The sequence below is a fragment of the Palaemon carinicauda genome, chromosome 35, assembly GCF_036898095.1.
Source record: "Palaemon carinicauda isolate YSFRI2023 chromosome 35, ASM3689809v2, whole genome shotgun sequence".
NCBI lineage: Eukaryota > Metazoa > Arthropoda > Malacostraca > Decapoda > Palaemonidae > Palaemon > Palaemon carinicauda.
Genome location: NC_090759.1, coordinates 78,399,401 through 78,418,690, shown reverse-complemented (window position 1 = coordinate 78,418,690; position 19,290 = coordinate 78,399,401). Strand labels below are relative to the sequence as shown.

Below are 19,290 nucleotides of genomic sequence, written 5' to 3'. Positions count from 1 at the left end.
GCAAAAGTGACGAGAAAACACAGGTGTGTGCGTAAGCGGGGTAGCCGGTACTACCTCCTACAACACTAACTAGTGGTGGGGTAGTTATACCTTACTATAAGTCTTATGGCTAGTTTTCCAGCTTCGCCAAAAGTATACTGTATTCCCTAATAAAGAGCAAGAGGGTTTTTATTAGTGACACAACAAAGATAGTTATAAAAGATAACACAGTGCACAACTACAGTATGCATAAAAAATAATTTCAATAATTTTCATTTTTCACAGTACTGTAACTATATATAGTACAGTAGTTCTAATGAAATAGCATGTACTGTATTGTACTGTTGCAAATTATTCAAGTAAGTTCTATTTTTCCTAGCTATACAAACCAGAGTCCTTTAATAGGGAGATTGTTTCAATGTAAACTCAAGACACCGCCCCCATCACCAGTCTGAAAGCTTCTCTTTAGACCTTTTGACTGAGGACTGAAAAGAGTGGTTGAAGAGAAAGTTAGATTAAAGGACCTTCCTCCCAGAAAGTATGAATCTCTTGCTTAAATTCCACTCCACAACCTTCAAATGCATTTATTTTTTTTTTAAAAAGAAATAAAAATTGTAAGTTTAAGACCTGACAGTACTGTACATGCGTACTCGTCAGCGGCCAAATCAAAAGTGAAGCTTCAGACTGGTGGGGGGGGGGGATTCTTGCCAATACCCTCCACCAGTTGTTTAACTACTCATTACTCATTGAACAATTCCAACAACTGTCTCCAGCTCCACTTGAAACAATAGCCCTATTAAAGAACTCAGCTCAGGTTTGTATGTTATGTAGGAACAAATTCTAACTGCACATACATTTGCAAACTATATCAAGATTATTAATTCCCATACTAACCTTATAAACAAAACTCTTGATCCACAGTAGTACTCTTTGGGGTTGGTTACGTAGGTTGAAAGTTAGGATGGCCTTTCCAGGAGGGAATATCTCCTCAACCAAACCACTCTGACCGAACAAATAAGACATGTTTATCATGATAAAAAATGTTGACCATGTATCAAGTGCAGTCTTCTACTGAGTGAACAACTTTATGCTAGAAAACACCTGCAAAAATAAAAAAAAATAAATAGTGATTTTCAAGTCTCAGAAAAACAAACCTTTTGCTATTATTTATTTTACAGTGACCAGTATTTTCAGTATAATATATTTTAGCAGTTTAGCAGTTCAATACCATAATACTAAAAATATTGTCAAACTGTGCTGAGATCCTGTTACTAATGGGAGCTCACCTAGTCACAACTACAGTATACAAATATGCAGCGGCATTAGCAAACTCAATATGTGTGGGATTACCTTTCTCTTAAAGTAGGTTTCGACTTGCGGGGCATAATAAGGGATTTAAATACAATGTGGCCATACAACAAACCTTTGATTTTTTCCATCATAACCATATAAATCATATATATATCTACATTCGTGTCCTTCCTAAAAGTCCCAGTTTCAACAGTTCATTGTCTGCTTGAAATAGAGGGGTAATTTCTCAACATGTGCACCATTTGGAGGCCTGATGAATGGGTAACTGAAAGAATGCATACTTCAGGACCACAGAAACCTACATTCTCTCAACAGCTGAGCCATATGCATCATGGATCAATTACCTTAGTTCGAAAGAGATTGTGTTCTATACACCTCTTTCTTGATTCTGCCCATGCTAGGGAAGTCCTTCACTCAGGTCTGAAGTGTCGAGTCGTCTTCAGATAGAACTGCAGAGCCTTCATGGGGTATAGGGCCTCTTCTCTCCGTGCCACTCCACGTTTCACATAGAGATGGGAAGTAGGACTTGAACCTGGGATCATGCCCTGGTAGGGTTCGAGTTTAACCATGTGGCCCCCCACTAAACTAAGGAGCTCCTACACCCCTTAGAATGGAAGGCTAAGGCAGAGATACCATGTCACTCGCCTAATCTCTGTACTTGATGCAGCCAAAACATAAGTGGAGAAGTTTAGACCAGTAAGGGGACGGTGCTTCTCACCCTCACTCCCATCTGTAACTTAAAAGCTCATTAAATCAATTCAATGGCTTGCACTGAAAACATATTCCCTACCTAAAGGATGTTGATTTCTATTTCACGTTGGAGCAAACAATAATCGGCTGCCAACTCCAGGTAAATTTCTCCACAGGAGGAATTTGTTATAAAAGTCAGAGACTTCTAATCTAGAAATTCCTGATAGGGTCAAAAGTTTTGGCAATTACAAAAAAGGTTAGAAATGAGATCAGCTGGTAAGAGAGGGAAGGGCAGTGGTCCTTGAAAAGAAGTCTATAACCATCCAAAAGCACACAAACTATCCACATATACACATTTTCATGTTAATGCCAATGTTCTCTAGTCTTGGGTAATGCCATAGCCTTTGTACTATGGTCTTCTATTGTCTTGGGTTAGAGTTCTCTTGCTTGAAGGTACACTCAGACACAATATTTTATCTTATTTTTCTTCCTCTTGTTTTGTTGAAGTTTTTTATTGTTTATATAGGAGATATTTATTTTCATGTAACTGTTCCTTGTTTCCTTTCCTCACTGGGCTATTTTCCCTGTTGGAGCCCCTGGGCTATAGCATTCTGGTTTTCCAACTAGGGATGTAGCTTATCAATTAATAATAATAATAATTGGCTCTATCATTAACTCTTGCAGTACCAAATCAATTTCTTCTGACATGTTTTTCAAAACAATTTGGTAGGACACATACCAATCTTAAGCCAGACAAAGACACACCTTAAATCCTGCAAATTCTATACATGATTACCAATTCTTAAAATTCCAAAATACAGTATGTCGGATCTATAGAAGCCAGCCTATCAGGGGTAACCAACAATGATTTTAAAGAATTCTCATTAGTTTTTATGTTTGTGGTAGTTTTGTCCTGTGGCATCTCCTACCAGGTCAACTGGGTATAACAGAGGTGAGGGAGATGCGAGAGAGAGAAATAAGATTTATTTCTTATGAGTTAGAAAAATTGTCTTCAAATGATTAAAGCATCTTGACTACCAGGTAAGATTAATTCAAATAATGATAATTACAACATTGATTTTCAGTGTTAACTTAGAGTAAGGAGTTTCTTTGGCCTCCTGATAAGTAAAGACATGACAATCCAAGTTACTTAGGTGGTGGTACCAGTACATATGCCCTTAATTTCATTAAAACTCAGCCCCAGAAGCAAAATCAGCCATTACTGAAAAGAATATGGAAATTACCCTTTTCTATTATGCCCCTAACAGCGATCTGCTTTCATGATGGTCAAAATCTAGTAATAGATATCAGAACCATTCAAAACAAAAAATACATCAGAAAACAGCAAACAATGCACCATTTACTTCAACATACGACACATACAAAAATGTTATCCTTAGTAATTTTGCACAGGGGGGAGGGGAACTTAGTCCCTTCAGTATTAGACCTGTAATCCTTCATTATGTTATGAGCGGAGAGCGAGGTTCTCATAAGAGTAGTTCAAAGAATGGTGGACCCATCCGTTAACTTATCCTTTTAGAGGGATACTTGAGGCGCATGTAGTATTGGAGACAAAAAAGGGCATTGCCTATACTATAAATTGTTTATGACCAAAATACTCTTAGAAAAGTACAAAGAATGGTCAAAGGTGTTCCCCCCCGGATAAGAAAATATTGATAAACCTATATCGTACATAAAGTACGCCAATAGTGAGGTTAGCTCAAGGAAGGTTGCGAACCACTGGTCCCGTAAATCAAGGAATGAGGGAGAAGAGCAACGATAGGAGGCCCCGCCACCAGCCCCACAGTCACAAGGAGCCATTAGCCCCCAATTATGACATAACTATATAGATTAGGATAGTTTGTAGAATGATGGACACACCTACCAAATCGCACACACACAAACAAACGGGATAATACATAACCTTCAAACTTCGTGAGGGAAAGCCTATGTAGGTAAAGTTAAGTGAGAGAGAGAGTATTGCAGGTTAAGTCAGATCGCATTCCTCCAACTCATGTCCATCGATCTACAAATCTCCCCTATATTTACTCCTCGTATCAAAAGAGTATGTTAAGCACAACAAACCCCCACTTAAAACTGAAGCTTTAGATTAAGGGAAACTAAGTTTATTCCTATCGGGGGAAATCACTGTAGGTTAAAAAAAAATGGGCTAGGCCAAGCGATAACAGTTGGAGTCTACCGTGTGTATTTCAGATCTTTAATTCTACTGTACCGGGCATAATCTATTGTTCTACAGTCTATTGACACTACGCCTATTATTTCTATGTGCAATGAACGGAACAAATAATCATAATCATTCTTACCAACATTAAAAGTTATATATTAGTTGTCACGATCAAAGAAATACAGTAGTAAGTGTTTTCTCGTTGCTCTCACCACAATAGTGACAACAGAACAGACTGTACACGGTGATTGTGGGCACACTACTAGAAGAAGGACATAATTATTTGGTTTGTGTTTCTAAATTCCCTAATTCTATGCCATTGCTTCCAAATTTTCTTAATTCATTACAGCTAAACATATGCTCAGGTGTATCATCTGCCTTGCTTCACAACAGACAAAGCCTATCATTTTCATTCCTCTTTCTGTGATTTTCTTTTAATTCTATCATATTCAACTTTGTTTTCATAACTATTAATGCTTCCTTGGTATTAAGCTCTCCTATGTAATCTCTTCTGCCATTACTGTTTACAAATCTCGGTTTGGTAATCTCTGCTTACTTTTCTTCTATTTTTCTTTTAATTTCATTTGTCACTTTACTTTTTATTTCTGTTTTTATTCTTGATTTTTATACTTTCTTACTTCTTCAATATTAATATCCTATTTTTTCCATATTTTTAAAATACTTTTTCCCCAGCATTCCACATATGGTTCCCTTATTTGGTCTTCCACTATCTCATTGGCTAATCTTTTATCATCTTGTGTGATGATGTTATAAAAAAAATCACCTTTTTATACTCTATTCTATTTTCAACTGTCCATATTCCTGTTTCTGCTATTAACCCACAATAAGGTGTGGTAGCAATCTGTTCAAACATTCCTTTCATAATATTGTACTGTAAAGCCTTTAGCTCTTTCATTTATTTTTTCTTTTATTATACCCCTTGTCTAAATAGGCTATTTGCAAACATTGTAGGTACTGCTACTGTTTCATAAATCTTTATTCTCACAAGTAATGGCAAATTTCCTGTTACTGTCCCCATATTTCCTAACTTCTTGTACCATGTATTCTAATTTTGTTTCCATTTTAGTTATGCTAAGACTATAGTTTTCCATTTCTGAGTACCATTCTCTTAAGTATTTATATTCCTTAACTGTTTTTACCCTTCCATTTCTAACCACTTCACTTAAACCTCTTCTGTTTTGTGTCTTATTTTGTGAGTTGGTGCTAAAAGTAAATTTCTTTAATTCTTCCAAACTGCGATAGTTGCTTCTAGCTCTTTCTACTTTGTATCTATTATTTTTCAGAAACATTATATAATCTATATAAATCAGGGCTTCCATTATAATGTTTTAATCAGGGTTATAGTCTTCTCATTTATCCTGGTTTCTGGTTCCTGGTTGAACTGGTTCCTAACTGCTCGCTCCGCATTATAGATAGGTGCAATGCTTCGAAGCTTATACTTTATAATTTAGCTTATTTTACCCGTACTATAACAAAATTGATAATGAAATTCTTCATCTTTATCTCCATTCTACCTTGAAATCAGTTGGGATAACACCTTGCTATCAGCAGTTTTGGCAAGAAACTGTGTTCAGTTTGGATTTTTTAAAATTCTTCTTCCATATGCATTACCCAACTTATGTATACAACCAGAACACTACTCTGATTTTGCATCATATCTTCGCTTATGTCTTGTTTCATTGACTGCCATAATTTTGGGCATGGAAATAATTAAAATTAATAGTCTTCTGGGCTATTAGTTTTGTTAAAGGGTTATGTTTTAAAACGGCTCCCTTGCTCGTGTTGGCTTTAATACCCCAACAACAACAACGTCTCTTCTATTCTAAATCTGTTCTCCATATCCATGAAAAGTAGGCTACAGTATGACTGTTGCATAAACATAAAATTACTCCTAATATTATCCTGCATTGAACAATTAATCTACAAATACACCAAATTCTTATTTTCTCCGTGTGATAAACCATGAACTTTTCGTATAATCAAATTCTCATCATTTAGCTTTGGTGCATGATCTCCCAAAATCTATAAAGACTGTGAATTGAATGAAGAAGATATATGCCGATATGTTTTTGAAAACTTAATTTTTGATAAAGAGATTTATTTTTCATTTAAAGAAGAGTCTCTTTTAGCGCTTGTTGGAGAATGGGTAATGTTACTTCAGTATGTGGGCCGATGTTGGGTAGATGATGAAAATGATAATAAGGCTAAAGAACTCAAGGAAGTATTTGAGATGTTTAATTTAATAAACAGTGTTTTGGTATCAACGTCAGTAGGTGGTCATACACTCGACTTGGTCATATGTGGAAAAGACTCAGACCTAATAAAAAACCTTGAAGTGGAACCAGACTTTGAGATCTCAAAAACACATAAACTCATCACCTTTAATGTTAATATAAATTGCACCAGAGTATTGAAAAAATGGATCACATATAGGGAACGGGAAAATTTTGATGCTGAGAATTTTATTGAAGCTAGTGTAGCGCAAATGTCTTGTATGAACACACAATGTGAACATATGGTAGACATAGAATGTGTTGGGTGCTATACCAAGAAATACAACGATAATTTTGGAAAAATGTACGATACCATGTGTCCCATAAAGAACAAACAAATAGTGGTACGCGAAAATGTTAGATGGTATAATAGTGAGCTATTAAAGGCAAAAAGACACAGACGTAAGATGGAAGGTAGATGGAAAAGAGCCAAATCCTTACAAGCCAGAAATCTATATAATAAGGCCAGAAATGACTATAACATCCTGTTAGAAAAAACAAAAAGAAAATTCTACAACGGCGAATGTAAAAAAACTAATAACATGAAGGACTTTCATAAAAACCTTGATGATTTGATGGGATTAAAGAAAAAATATGTCTTGCCTGACAATGTTTGTGCAGAGAGTTTTGCTATATTCTTTAGTGAAAAAATTGATAAAATCTATAGAGGCTTCCCCCAAAATCACTTGGAAGGACAGTCAGCTATGCCAGTGAAGGAGGGAAAGAAGTTAATAAAATTTAGGGAGATAAATATGTGCGACCTGTTAAAGGTTATGAGAGAGATGAAGAATACATATTGTGGAAACGACCCTTTCCCAAACAGTTCAATAAGTGAAGCTCCAAACAAACAAGTCGTATATAATATTTACCTGAACATAATTAACCTAAGTATATCGCAATCCTGTTTTCCTAGCTGTGAAAAAACTGCGTTGATCAAACCAATTTACAAAGGGAAAGGTGATGTAAACGAGCTAAATTCATATAGGCCCATTTCAAATTTATCCTACATGTCAAAGCTTATTGAAAAAGTCATAAGTGAGCAAATATTGACGAGTTAGAGGTATTCCCGGAAAATCAATCGGCCTACAGAGCTAATCATTCTACAGAAACTACTTTGTGCTCAATAATGAATGATATGATAGGTCTTCTTGATGGGGGAAAGTGTGGAATTTTAATTATGTTAGATCTTAGTGCTGCTTTTGACACTGTTGTGCACGAATACTTATTTGACGACTTGAAGTCTATTGGAGTGACTCAGGAAGCACTGAAATTTTTGCGAAGTTACTTAGTGAACAGGAAGACTATTGTAGAAGTTTCTGGAAACCGATCCAATGAGAGAATACTTATGAAGGGTGTACCACAGGGTAGTGTCCTGGGACCTATCTTGTTTAACATATATACTATCGAGCTATCACACATCTTGAAAAAACAAAAAGTGGGTTTTAAACTATATGCAGATGATACTCAGTTTTACCTCTCAATTTCAACAACACAAGATACAGGGAAGAAAATTGATGAGATAATGACTGAAATAAAAACATGGATGCAGAGGAAAAAGCTCAAATTAAATGATGATAAAACAGAATGTATGTTTTTTGGCACAAGGGCGGCTTTGAAGAATTACCAGTTAATTCAAAGTATAAAAATTGGTGATGCTGATGTTGGGATTGTGCCTGTTGTGAAAAATTTGGGTGTACTGATAGACTGTAATTTTTCAATGAAGGACCAAATTGTGAACACAGTGAAAGTGTGTAACTATCACCTGAGAAACATAGCATTTATTAGAAAATATTTAACAGAGGGCAGTACAAAAATTTTAGTGGTGAGTCATGTAATATCAAGGCTTGATTATTGCAATTCTCTGTACTACAAATTGCCCAATACACTACTAAGGAAGCTTCAAAATGTGCAAAACCGGGCGGCTAGACTGATAAAAGCATTAAATTTCGGGAGAGAATAACTCCAGCACTGATCGATCTACATTGGTTACCTGTTAAGGCTAGGATTGAATTTAAAATTTGCTTGTTGACTCACAAAGCACTTACAGGTGATAAGCCTAAATATCTTCGTGATTGCTTGATCCCCTACCCTGAAGCTACCAGCGCCACTGTAAGAGTTAGACATGCAGATGACCCACATAGACTATTCGAAATTAGTGTGAATCATGCAATAGGAGGAAGAACGTTCAGTTATGCTGCACCGAGACTCTTTAACGACCTTCCACTCGATGTCAAGAATAGCACAAATGTGGCTGCCTTCAAGAAAAACCTGAAGACTTATCTTTTTAGAAAGTGCTATAATAGTGACCTGAAAACTATTAAGCCTGAATACAAATGCTAGCGAAATAACTGATAACAATACAGAGCAAAATATTAACTGGAAAGGAATTATTTTTTCATACACCAAGGCCCGCCTGAACAGACCTTTAGTGTTTGATGGACGGCGAGAAATAAACCTCTAAAAGTAAAAGTAGAAATGTGTTTCTGGTAGCTCAAGTCCAGCTGAATGTCGACTTTATATAGTTTATTGATGAAATATCTAGTTCGATATTGTTACTGTTCTCAAAATATGTTCTTGTAATTGTTCATTACTTCTCTTGTAGCTTATTTATCTCCTTTTCTCACTAGGCTATTTTTCCCTGATGAAGCCTGTGGGCTTATATAACATCTAGCTGGTTTTCCAACTAGGGTTGCAGCCTAGTTATTAATAATAATACTGATAATATATATATATATATATATATATATATATATATATATATATATATATATATATATATATATATATATATATATATATATATATATATATATATATATTGTATATAAAGCAAAAATTGCAGCTATTTCCACTGCAGCCAGACAAAAGCCTCAAACATGTCCTTAGTCATGTCTGGGGCTTGGTAATCATGATCATCATGCTGACCACTAAGGATTGGCGATGATGGGAGATTTTAATCTAAGCCAACTTAGTATGGGTGGCCCTGACTAGTACAGCTTTGCTGATCATCATCATCTTCTCCTCCTACGGCTATTGATGCAATGGGCCTCGGTTAGATTTCACCAGTCGTCTCTATCTTGAGCTTTTAATTCAATTCTTCTCAGTTCATTATCTCCTACCTCACGCCTCATAGTCTTCAATCATGTAGGCCTGGGTCTTCCAACTCTTCTAGTGCCTTGTGGAGCTCAGCTGAACGTTTGGTGAACTAATCTCTCTTGGGGAGTGCGAAGAACATGCCCAAACCATCTCCATCCACCCCTCATCATGATCTCATCCACATATGGCACTCGAGTAAGCTCTCTTATGATTTAATTTCTATTCTTGATTTGCCACTTAACTCCCAATATCCTTCTGAGAGCTTTGCTTTCATATCTATTAAAGATACTGGAGATTGAGTCATACCACGACTCATGTCCATAGAGTAACACCGATCTCACTAAACTGACATAAAGTCTGATTTTTATATGTAATTTCTGGCAATTTGAGTTCCAAATTTTACTTAACCTAGCCATTGTCTGATTTTGTTTCCCAATCTTTCACTAAATTCTAATGCTAAAGACCCTGTATTGGAGATCATAGTTCCTAAATACTTAAATGATTCTACCTCATTAATCCGTTCTCCTTCCAACGATATTTCATCTTCCATTGCATACTCTGTTCTCATCATCTCTGTCTTTCTTCTATTTATCTTGAGCCTAACCTCGTGTGATATTTCATGCATGCTAGTAAGAAATCATTGATCATGGCGATACATAAACCCTTTCCCCGACTCAGAAAGGGACACACACACACACACACACACACACACACACACACATATATATATATATATATATATATATATATATATATATATATATATATATATATATATATATATATATATATATATATCAGAATTTTGTTAATCATCATTCTCCCATATATAGAATGGACCCAATGAAAATGAAGACGTTAGTCAATGCTAAAATAATGATTTTAACTGCCATATATATATATATATATATATATATATATATATATATATATATATATATATATATATATATAAATACAGAGAGATAGATATATTCATATATAAAAAATTGGTACATTGATTTCATCTCGTGCGCGCAAAGGCTCACTTCGCATGTCTCTGCTCCTCTGTTTGCGATATAGTTCTTCATTCTGCCACTAGGTGTCTTTCTCCTACAAAATCGTCAACAAGATGATGGTGAGTCGAGGATTTCTGTTAATTTTTCTCTTAAAGATGACAGTAAATACATTATATACGTTCCAACTGTTGAACTGGAATTGTGCTGATTGTACCCCGTGTTTTGTGAGACTGCGATGTTTAATTAGGAGCTGTTTTATGTGAGAAACTAAAGTTATTTGATAAGCCATGCTTCACGTGTTTGTACTTGGATAGGGTCGGCACGGCAAGAACACATTTTAGTATATTAAAGTGTACCATTGTTGAAGTTATTTTGAAATTCATGCTTTGTTTAAGGATATTGGTGAAATACTCTGTAATAAAGTGTAGTATTATAGAAATAGTCGTTAATCTGTTGTATTTAACAAGCTGATAATTTCGGTGCCGATAATAACCATGGATACTTAACAGCTTATTAACTGATTTATCACAATGGTCGTTGTAGATTGAGACAATAGTATAACCTATTTTCAACCCTATGGCAGTCACTTACAGAATAATAAACGCTGATGGTGTTGGTGGTCAGATGACAAATTTTTGGTATTGTACTTTATTACATTGGTATTACTGTACTTTACTACAGGGTAATGTAACCTCAGCTATTTATCCTGTTGCAGTCCCTGGGCTTATAGCATCCTGCTTAAGTAATTTGGGTGTGCTTTTATGATTGCAGCCACCTTTATTTATGGTTATGACACTTGGAATACGGCAATGTAAAGGGAGTTGCCGGTGTGACGGTCTGAACGATCCCCCGGTCTCAGAATTCTCCTTGATACTGTATATTAGGTTTTTTCCGCCATTAGTTGCTTCGCTCGCATGAAAATGGAACATCAAGCTCGTATGTACTGGCAAGCGGTAATGTTGAGCTGCGCACGCTAACATTACAGGAAAATAAAACATCAACCTAGAATGCACTGGCAAACGGTAATGTTCGCGCATGCGCAGATTATCAAGGAGAGTACCGATACCGGGGGATCGTTCAGACCGTCACACCGGACGGCATTAACCCCTCTTTGGTTAGTAGGTAAGGTTGTGGCTTGTAGGATAGGTTAGGGGGAAAATTCAGGTTAGTTCATGTCCAAGGGGGGAGGAACTGGCTGCTGATATACGGAGGCTCCAAGGAATCGAATTCGCAATGTTGTTTATTGAGAAAATCAGTTGTCATTGAAACATTATATGGTTGACAGTCCCCATATTTTCAACATTCTTAAGGGGATAGCTAGGTATTTAGCCCATTTATAGGTAAGTAGGTAAGGACATGCCTTGTAGGTTAGGTGAGGAAGATAAGGTTAGATGGTGTTCTATGTACGTGTTCCTGTTCGTCGTCATACCAAGGCTCCTACTTTACGGACTTTTCATGGTCCTATCACAGGGATCTCTGTGCCCTATAGGACTTACAAGTTCTGTTTATTGTATATTTTCTGGGTATTTAGCTTCTTACAAATGTTTTGTCAAATCCACATTATTGAAGCACATGGAAAACAAGGAAGTCTTCATTTTCTTATTGAAAGCGTGGAGCCTTTGTTAGTTCTTTTGGGACAGAATGGGTGTAAAATTTCAATTCATGATGGAAAACTCATATTTGGAAAGGGACACTCACAAGAACACCACCTGATCTGGGGCTCCCCACCTAATCTAATGGGTTTGCAACCCCCCTAAACATTTTATACAGAAAGAGGCAAAGTATGTGATTAAGCATAAAGCCCAACAAAATACATTCGGAACCCTATGGTGAAGTGTGCAGTAATGCTGGCTCCTTTTTGTATATTGATGGGACAGGCCTCCTGCATATAGAAAATGGGAAGGACACTTTATTCTTGAGTGTCCAGACCTCAGCGACGAAAGAAGAAAAATAGGGGAATTACAACAGCCGTATGAAGAAGAAAAGAAGAAGATAAAAAGAAACGTGCTGTTCAAGAAAGAAGGAATAGAGAAAAAAGAATATATCTATCAAATGTGGAAAAAAGAGAGAAGAAAATAAAAGAATTAGAATTAAGAAAACCCAGGAGGTGCTGATGGAAAGGGGAATCTCTCCGCCCAACAATGTAAACGTAACAGTGGCTGTCATATTGCAAAACCATTTACGTAATTAAGCATATCTAAATATATATTGATTTGCTAAATCAACATTTCAATAACACTGGGTTTTGCCTGGCTGCGGCTCACTTCGCTCACAATGCAACCCTTTCACTTTTTCTAGTTGGCAAGTGGTACATACATGTGTTGCGCTGTTATTGGCATTATTCTTTTATCATATTAATCACTTTAACTGGTTTTGTTCGGCTGTGGCGAGTTTTTCCCGAAATTTAACACTAAATCCTTGTTCCTCTGTTCTGACAAGCATTATGTAGACGTTATGCGCCAGCCACTTGACAGGTATTTTTTTTTTTTACCTCAGTTTATCTAAAAGTTTATCTAAATTCATGAATATAGTAGTGTATATACCAACCTAAACAAATAAAGCTGTACAGTACTTGCATTATTTGACGATTGAAACTTGGCTAAAAGAATGTGGGCTTGCCACTTTGTTGATATTTTGTTGTAAGTTTACTACATTTCCCTTGCCCTATGCTTTTTACAGATACCGGATAATCATCCAATGGTCCTAATTTACATAAATAAGTAAAATCCCTTTGATACGAGAAGTCCATAATTGTTAGTTTTTGGGTTCAAGTTATACTGCAAACACTTGTATAAAATGGTCAAAGTATAGTAGATCCTTCTCTGAGGCATAAGTTACCATTTTTACATCTTGGCTGCTAAGAACAAGTACCGTTACAGCATGCTTGATGCTCCCATCAAGAAGGAATAGAGAAAAGAAAAGAATATATTTATCAAATGTGGAAAAAAAGAGAGAAGAAAATAAAAGAATTAGAATAAAGAAGAAAACCAAGGAGGTGCCGATGGAAAGGCGAATCCCTCCGCCCAACAACGTAAACGTAATCAGTGTTTGAATATCGGAATTACTGTAATGATTTCTGATTGTATAACAAAAGCCCTTCGGCAATTTTCAAGGTGAGCCAGGATCTGATATTGAATAGGTCAAAATGTCGTCTACAGTGAATTTCAGGAGGTATGTCGGCGAGGAAGAGCATGGCAGGGGAAAGAGCTCGTCTGACAAATTTTAAAGCAAATTTGATGATTCTTAAAACTTCCATCTTCTTGTACTTACCTGGGTTACTGAGCATTCTGAAATTTTTTATTCGATACAAGGTTTTGATTGTTGAAAATGAGGGAGTTGTGCTGCTGGGCCATCATCATACATGCCGTAATTTTATTAATTCAATCAATTATGCTTATAAGGGCAGCTTAGGTTTAAAGTGTTTTGTTAGGATATTAAAGATGCTGATGAGGATTGTGAAATGAAAGTTCCATCATTATTCACTCATAAATTTACATTTAGATATTATTAACATGTTATTTGTTGGGGTCATTCAAGGTAACCAAAACACCTACAAAGACTGAAAATCTCCTAGTACTTGTTGTCTAATTGGACCCACTCAGAATCCTCCCGAAACGCAGACCACTGCCTAGCTGTGGTTACCCAACACTAGGTAACCCAGGGTAAATTGTGATCACATGGTTTCTATCATGGTATTGTAGTACATTACAGTACTATTTTTCCCAGGTACAAGATAAGAGATCGCCACAACACCCTATATGCATAAGTAACTGCAAAAGAGTTTATATCAAACAACAATACCTTATACTGTACATTTAAAAATCATTAATTGCTGATGGTTGAAATGCACATGGAATTGATGTATAAAAAATGCTGTAATGAAGCACAATTGTCTATAAAAGGCAATATTAAAAAGATGGTGTTAATTTAAGAACAAAGAGAAGGGGGGGCAATGTTCTAAACATTGAATTTGAAGAATTGCTCCATTTTACCAAAAGAATCAAAGAAGGAATTCCAAAGCTCTGCACTACTGTGTTCAGAGCATGGAAAGAAAAATTATATCTGAGTCTAGTTCATTTGTTGAAATTATTTTTTCTCTTAATCCGTACAGTCCTCACCTGATGCCAACGTTAAGGACGTGAACCAGCAGGCGTTCACGAAGGCTTATTCCGACTTTCTTAAGAAGTGAGTAAAGTATATGTGATGTATGTATTGTTTGATTATAAATTAGAAAAAATTTTATTTTCTTTGTAATTTATGGCAGTCATAGTGTCTCTTGTAATTTTCATTTACAGTAGCATTTATATTTCTAATGTATTTAGGAAATATGCTAGTTTTCTTTTATATATTTATCATATCGTTATTTTAATTTCAGGTCCGGTAAAGTCAAGGTTCCTGACTGGTCAGATCTTGTTAAGGTATGTATGGGTTCGTAATATTTTATGTAATGGCGCAGTTTCATTATTTTATTACCCTACTATAAAGAAAAACCCTAGTTGTTGCTTTGTGAAAAAGATTAAAATGTAATCTAGCCTAGGTATTTAACCCTTTTACCCCCAAAGGACATACTGGTATGTTTCACAAAACACATCCCTTTACCCCCATGGACGTACGTCCTTGCCAAAAACTGCTATTTACAATTTTTTTTTTATTTTTTGATAATTGTTTTGAGAAATTTCAGGCATTTTCCAAGCGAATGAAACCAACCTGACCTCTCTATGACGAAAATTAAGGCTGTTAGAGCCATTTGAAAAATATATACTGCAAAATGTGCTTGAATAAAAAATAACCCCTGGGGGTTAAGGGTTGGAAAGTTCCAAATAGGCTGTGGGTAAAAGGGTTAAGAGCATGCCTTAACTGAAACCCTTGGTCAGAAAATGTGTAATTTGATACAGTAGAGAAATGCTTACTGAATTTTTTTACATCATAGGCCCTTAAAGAGCCGATATAGAAGTGATTCTGACGGTGTAATAGTGTAGGTGTAGAAAATTTTAAAATGAACCTTCTTTATCATTAACAAGGTTTGCAAAGTGGCAAATTCGATATATTTAGCCGTGATGTACAATTGCTGTAATACCTTGTTACATGAAGTTTTCTAAGTGGTTCAGTTATGTACTGTGAACAAGTCCATGACTTCATTCTTAGACAGACATTTAAAATCTTCCATTAATTACATATATGTGAAAGGAATAGTATCAATTATATTGCAGTACAATAGCTTAGAGAACATGGAAACAAATCAAGCGTGATGCACAGAAGAGTATGGCAGAATTTTAGTCACTACTGAGGTCTGTGTTGTCAGTTTAAACTTGAAGGTTTGATAATTACTTAATCATCCTTACCATTTTACATTATACTAATAGACAATTGTCTTTTTTTCCACTTATAAATGATTAAAGGTGGGACTTCAAGTTATACTATAATCAGGAATGTTATTTCTGAGTAGCAAGTAAAACAGATATTTAGAGTAATTTGTGAGAGATATTTAGGTTTGGAAATTTAGAAAACTTGTGTATCATTACATCTGTCATACATTATATATGAAACACGTGTAGATGTTGTATTTGCATATAAGGTCTATTGAAATTGGTTGTGAATTGAGATCATTTTTTAAAAACTCAAGATTGGTGTATGAATGGATTTGAATTCCATGTTAGTAGCGAGTAGCCTCAAACTGCTTCGATTTATTTTATTTTTTTTTTTTTTTTTTTTTTCTTTTTCTTTTTTTTTTCTTTCTTTTTTTTTTAGGTAATTACTGTATGTTTTATCTGAAATTAATCTCGCAAGACTCGCATATCAACCAAGGCATTGAGTACATGGTTACTATTATAGTAACTGTGTAATTTGTTCTTGGGATATGAAATTTTCTTTGTAGTGTTGTAAGTACACCTAATGGGGTACTTTATCATTTCTAAGAAAGACATGTGACCAATTATAAGTAGATTTTGTATAGGGTGATCAGAATAAAATTTTGATTTGGTTTGTAAGGTTTCTGTCAAATATCTAATTCTATCTAATTTCTCTTCCTCTTGTTTTTTCTCTTCCTCTTGTTTTAAAGTTTTTTATGGTTTATATAGAAGATATTAGTTTAATGTTACTGTTCTTAGAATATTTTTTTCCTTGTTTCCTTACTGGCTATTTTCCCCGTTGGGGCCCCTGTGCTTACAGCATCCTGCTTTGCCAACTAGGGTTGTAGCTTAGCAAGTAATGATAATATTGAAATATTGTTAAAAACACTGTTCACATTTTGAAATAAGTTCTTGGATGATGTAAGAGCTTTTTATGAAGATAATAGCAATTTGGTATTGTTTTCCTTCTAATCATAGCTTGTTCCAACACAGGGTACTTACCTAGAACTACCTTCTTAGGAGTTACTGGTAACTCTACCCTAACCGACCAGCTTTTTGTGTAGTTTACCCTATTCCCGTTTTCTAAGGAGCTAACCTCAGGCGTTCATAGCATTTGTATTGTTCCGAGTTGTGTAAATTATCAGAGACATCTACTATATTTAAGTAAACTAGGAAATGGCTTTACCGTTCACATAACCAAGGCATTGAGTACATGGGTGACAATTGTATGTACCTGTGTAATTTGTTCTTGGGATATGAAATTTTCTTTATAGTGTTGTAATGTACTCTGAATGTGGTACTTTATCATTTTTAAGAAAGACATGAATTTGGTTATGGTATAGCTGAGCTCTTTCTATGACAGTGATTGAAACATTGCAGTTCTTTTTTTTTGAAGTTACACTGCTCTCATATTGACAAAATTGTGTAGAATGGACTGAGCTAGACCAGTGTTTTTTAATGCATTAGTCAGTGTGCATACAATACTTAACCTAGAATTAGTAGTCATACTGTATTGGAATTATACACGATTCACAGTGAATGGCAGGGCAAGTTTGTGAAAAAGGAGGTAAATTTTTTTTTTCTTTTTTTTCCCACATTGCATTATTTATATCTGGTACAAACCAAGGGGTAAGTTAATTAAACCTTTTACTGTATTATTCATATAATTTTCACTACATTTTCTTATTTTTCATCCCAGACTGCAAGATTCAAAGAATTGGCTCCTTACGATGATGACTGGTATTATACTCGCGTTGCAGCCATTGCTCGTCACATTTACATGCGCTCCCCAGTTGGAGTAGGCACCATTAGGAAAATTTATGGAGGTGAGTACTCCCATTATTAATATTATTATTATTTTTTTTTTTGCCTTGGTATATTTTTTTTTTATGATCTTTTAAAATGAAGGTTCTTATAATTATATTGCTGTCAGATCATATCTACTGTCGTTAACTGTCAGGATTATATATTGTATAGTTTTTGCCATTGCCAACTCCTAAGTTTTCTTAGAAACTATATTTTGTATGAATGTATAAAGTTTGAATTGTTGAACATTACCAGGGATATCTTCAAATCAAATTGTAAGGAATGACTTGACCAGGGTATAAGTGCAGTGTTATTAGATATTGAAGAAAGCTGTAAAACTCTTATTACTGTATTAAAGCCATCTCTTTTTAATTATATATTGATTGTACATATATGAATGTATGTGTGTATTCGTGTTTCTTCATCATCATTAGCTGTTGCTAGTGTGTATATTCGTGTTTCTTCATCATCATTAGCTGTTGCTAGTGTGTATATTCGTGTTTCTTCATCATCATTAGCTGTTGCTAGTGTGTGTGTATTCGTGTTTCTTCTTCATCATTAGCTGTTGCTAATCCAGTACAAAGTCCTCAGATGTGTCCTCCCTTGTTCTTGTTGTTGGGCGGAGGGATTCACTTTTCCATCGGCACCTTCTTTATTCTAATTCTTTTATTTTCTTCTCTTTTTTTTTCCACATTTGATAGATATATTCTTTTCTCTATTCCTTCTTTCTTGAACAGCACGTTTCCTATTATCTTCTTTTCTTCTTCATACGGCTGTTGCAATTCCACTATTTTTCTTCTTTCGTCGCTGAGGTCTGGACACTCAAGAATGAAGTGGGCGAGGTCTTCATTAGCTGCCCCACTCGCAAATTTTCTTTGTTCGTCAATTCATAGTCTTCTCTTCCTTGTTCCGTTTAGTTTGTAATCTCTAGGGACCCAATCTGATATGCTTCTTATCCATTTATTTTCTGTCATTCTCCTGTAAGTGTAGAGGTAACACGTTTACACTGAATAATGTAACAACCCATTTTCTCCTTCAGGCCGCAAAAGGAATGGCACTGCACCCTCCCACTTCTGCCGCAGCTCTGGAACAGTTGCCCGCAAGGCATTACAAACACTGGAAACATTAAAAGTAGTTGAAAAGGCACCTAATGGTGGCAGGCGACTAACATCACAGGGTCGTAGGGATCTAGATCGTATTGCTGCCCAGATGAAGGCAAGTGCCAAGGCCAAGCTTGTACCTGCTGTTATTGGAACTGAATAAAGTCCTTGAATAAGAAAACTGCATCTCATTCACATTATCATCTTACTTTTTCCAACATTATTGATAATAGATAAGAAAATCATTTGATATTGGTGAATGCTTGCCTAGAAATTAGTTTTTTGAGTCAATTGAATTCAGAGCCATTGCCTATGAGAATTCAAACATGAGTTTGGAAACTGTTGAACTAACAGTTCTGTCATTAGCATCCTTATGGTGAGTTTTACTGAAATAGTGTATAGTAGTAATCAATACTTGTTCAAATTGTTGGGTAGCCATTTGCATGTTATTTGACTGCTCCATAAGACTTACACTTTAAACAC

The 19,290-nt window shown here is 35.4% G+C and overlaps 2 protein-coding genes across 3 annotated transcripts in view; one reads left to right on the top strand and one right to left on the bottom strand.

Annotated features, from left to right (window-relative positions):
- The window catches only part of LOC137627911 (uncharacterized), a 62,197-nt gene extending 57,779 nt beyond the window's left edge, over positions 1-4,418 (bottom strand). The window contains exons 1-2 of one of the 2 annotated variants that reach the window (XM_068359362.1): positions 4,305-4,418; positions 874-1,080 (exon numbers count right to left, since the gene is read on the bottom strand). In XM_068359362.1, the coding sequence (XP_068215463.1) occupies positions 874-1,011 (138 nt within the window). In that variant the 5' untranslated portion in view covers positions 1,012-1,080; positions 4,305-4,418. The remainder of the gene's footprint in view (positions 1-873; positions 1,081-4,304) is intronic. The other variant, XM_068359363.1, reaches the window with a different exon arrangement.
- A 6,177-nt stretch (positions 4,419-10,595) lies between these two features.
- On the top strand, positions 10,596-18,988 carry LOC137627564 (small ribosomal subunit protein eS19-like). Its single transcript, XM_068358653.1, has 5 exons — positions 10,596-10,672; positions 14,665-14,738; positions 14,929-14,971; positions 17,601-17,727; positions 18,747-18,988. Exons 1-5 carry the CDS (start codon positions 10,667-10,669, stop codon positions 18,968-18,970), a joined length of 474 nt encoding a protein of 157 aa, XP_068214754.1. The 5' UTR covers positions 10,596-10,666; the 3' UTR covers positions 18,971-18,988.
- Positions 18,989-19,290: the final 302 nt, after the last annotated feature.

Excerpts from the sequence above, each read along its gene's own strand:
- LOC137627564 (XM_068358653.1), top strand. Across the intron at positions 14,739-14,928 it reads TATTCCGACTTTCTTAAGAA|GTCCGGTAAAGTCAAGGTTC; the intron begins GTGAGTAAAGTA and ends TTTTAATTTCAG. Across the intron at positions 14,972-17,600 it reads ACTGGTCAGATCTTGTTAAG|ACTGCAAGATTCAAAGAATT; the intron begins GTATGTATGGGT and ends TTTTCATCCCAG.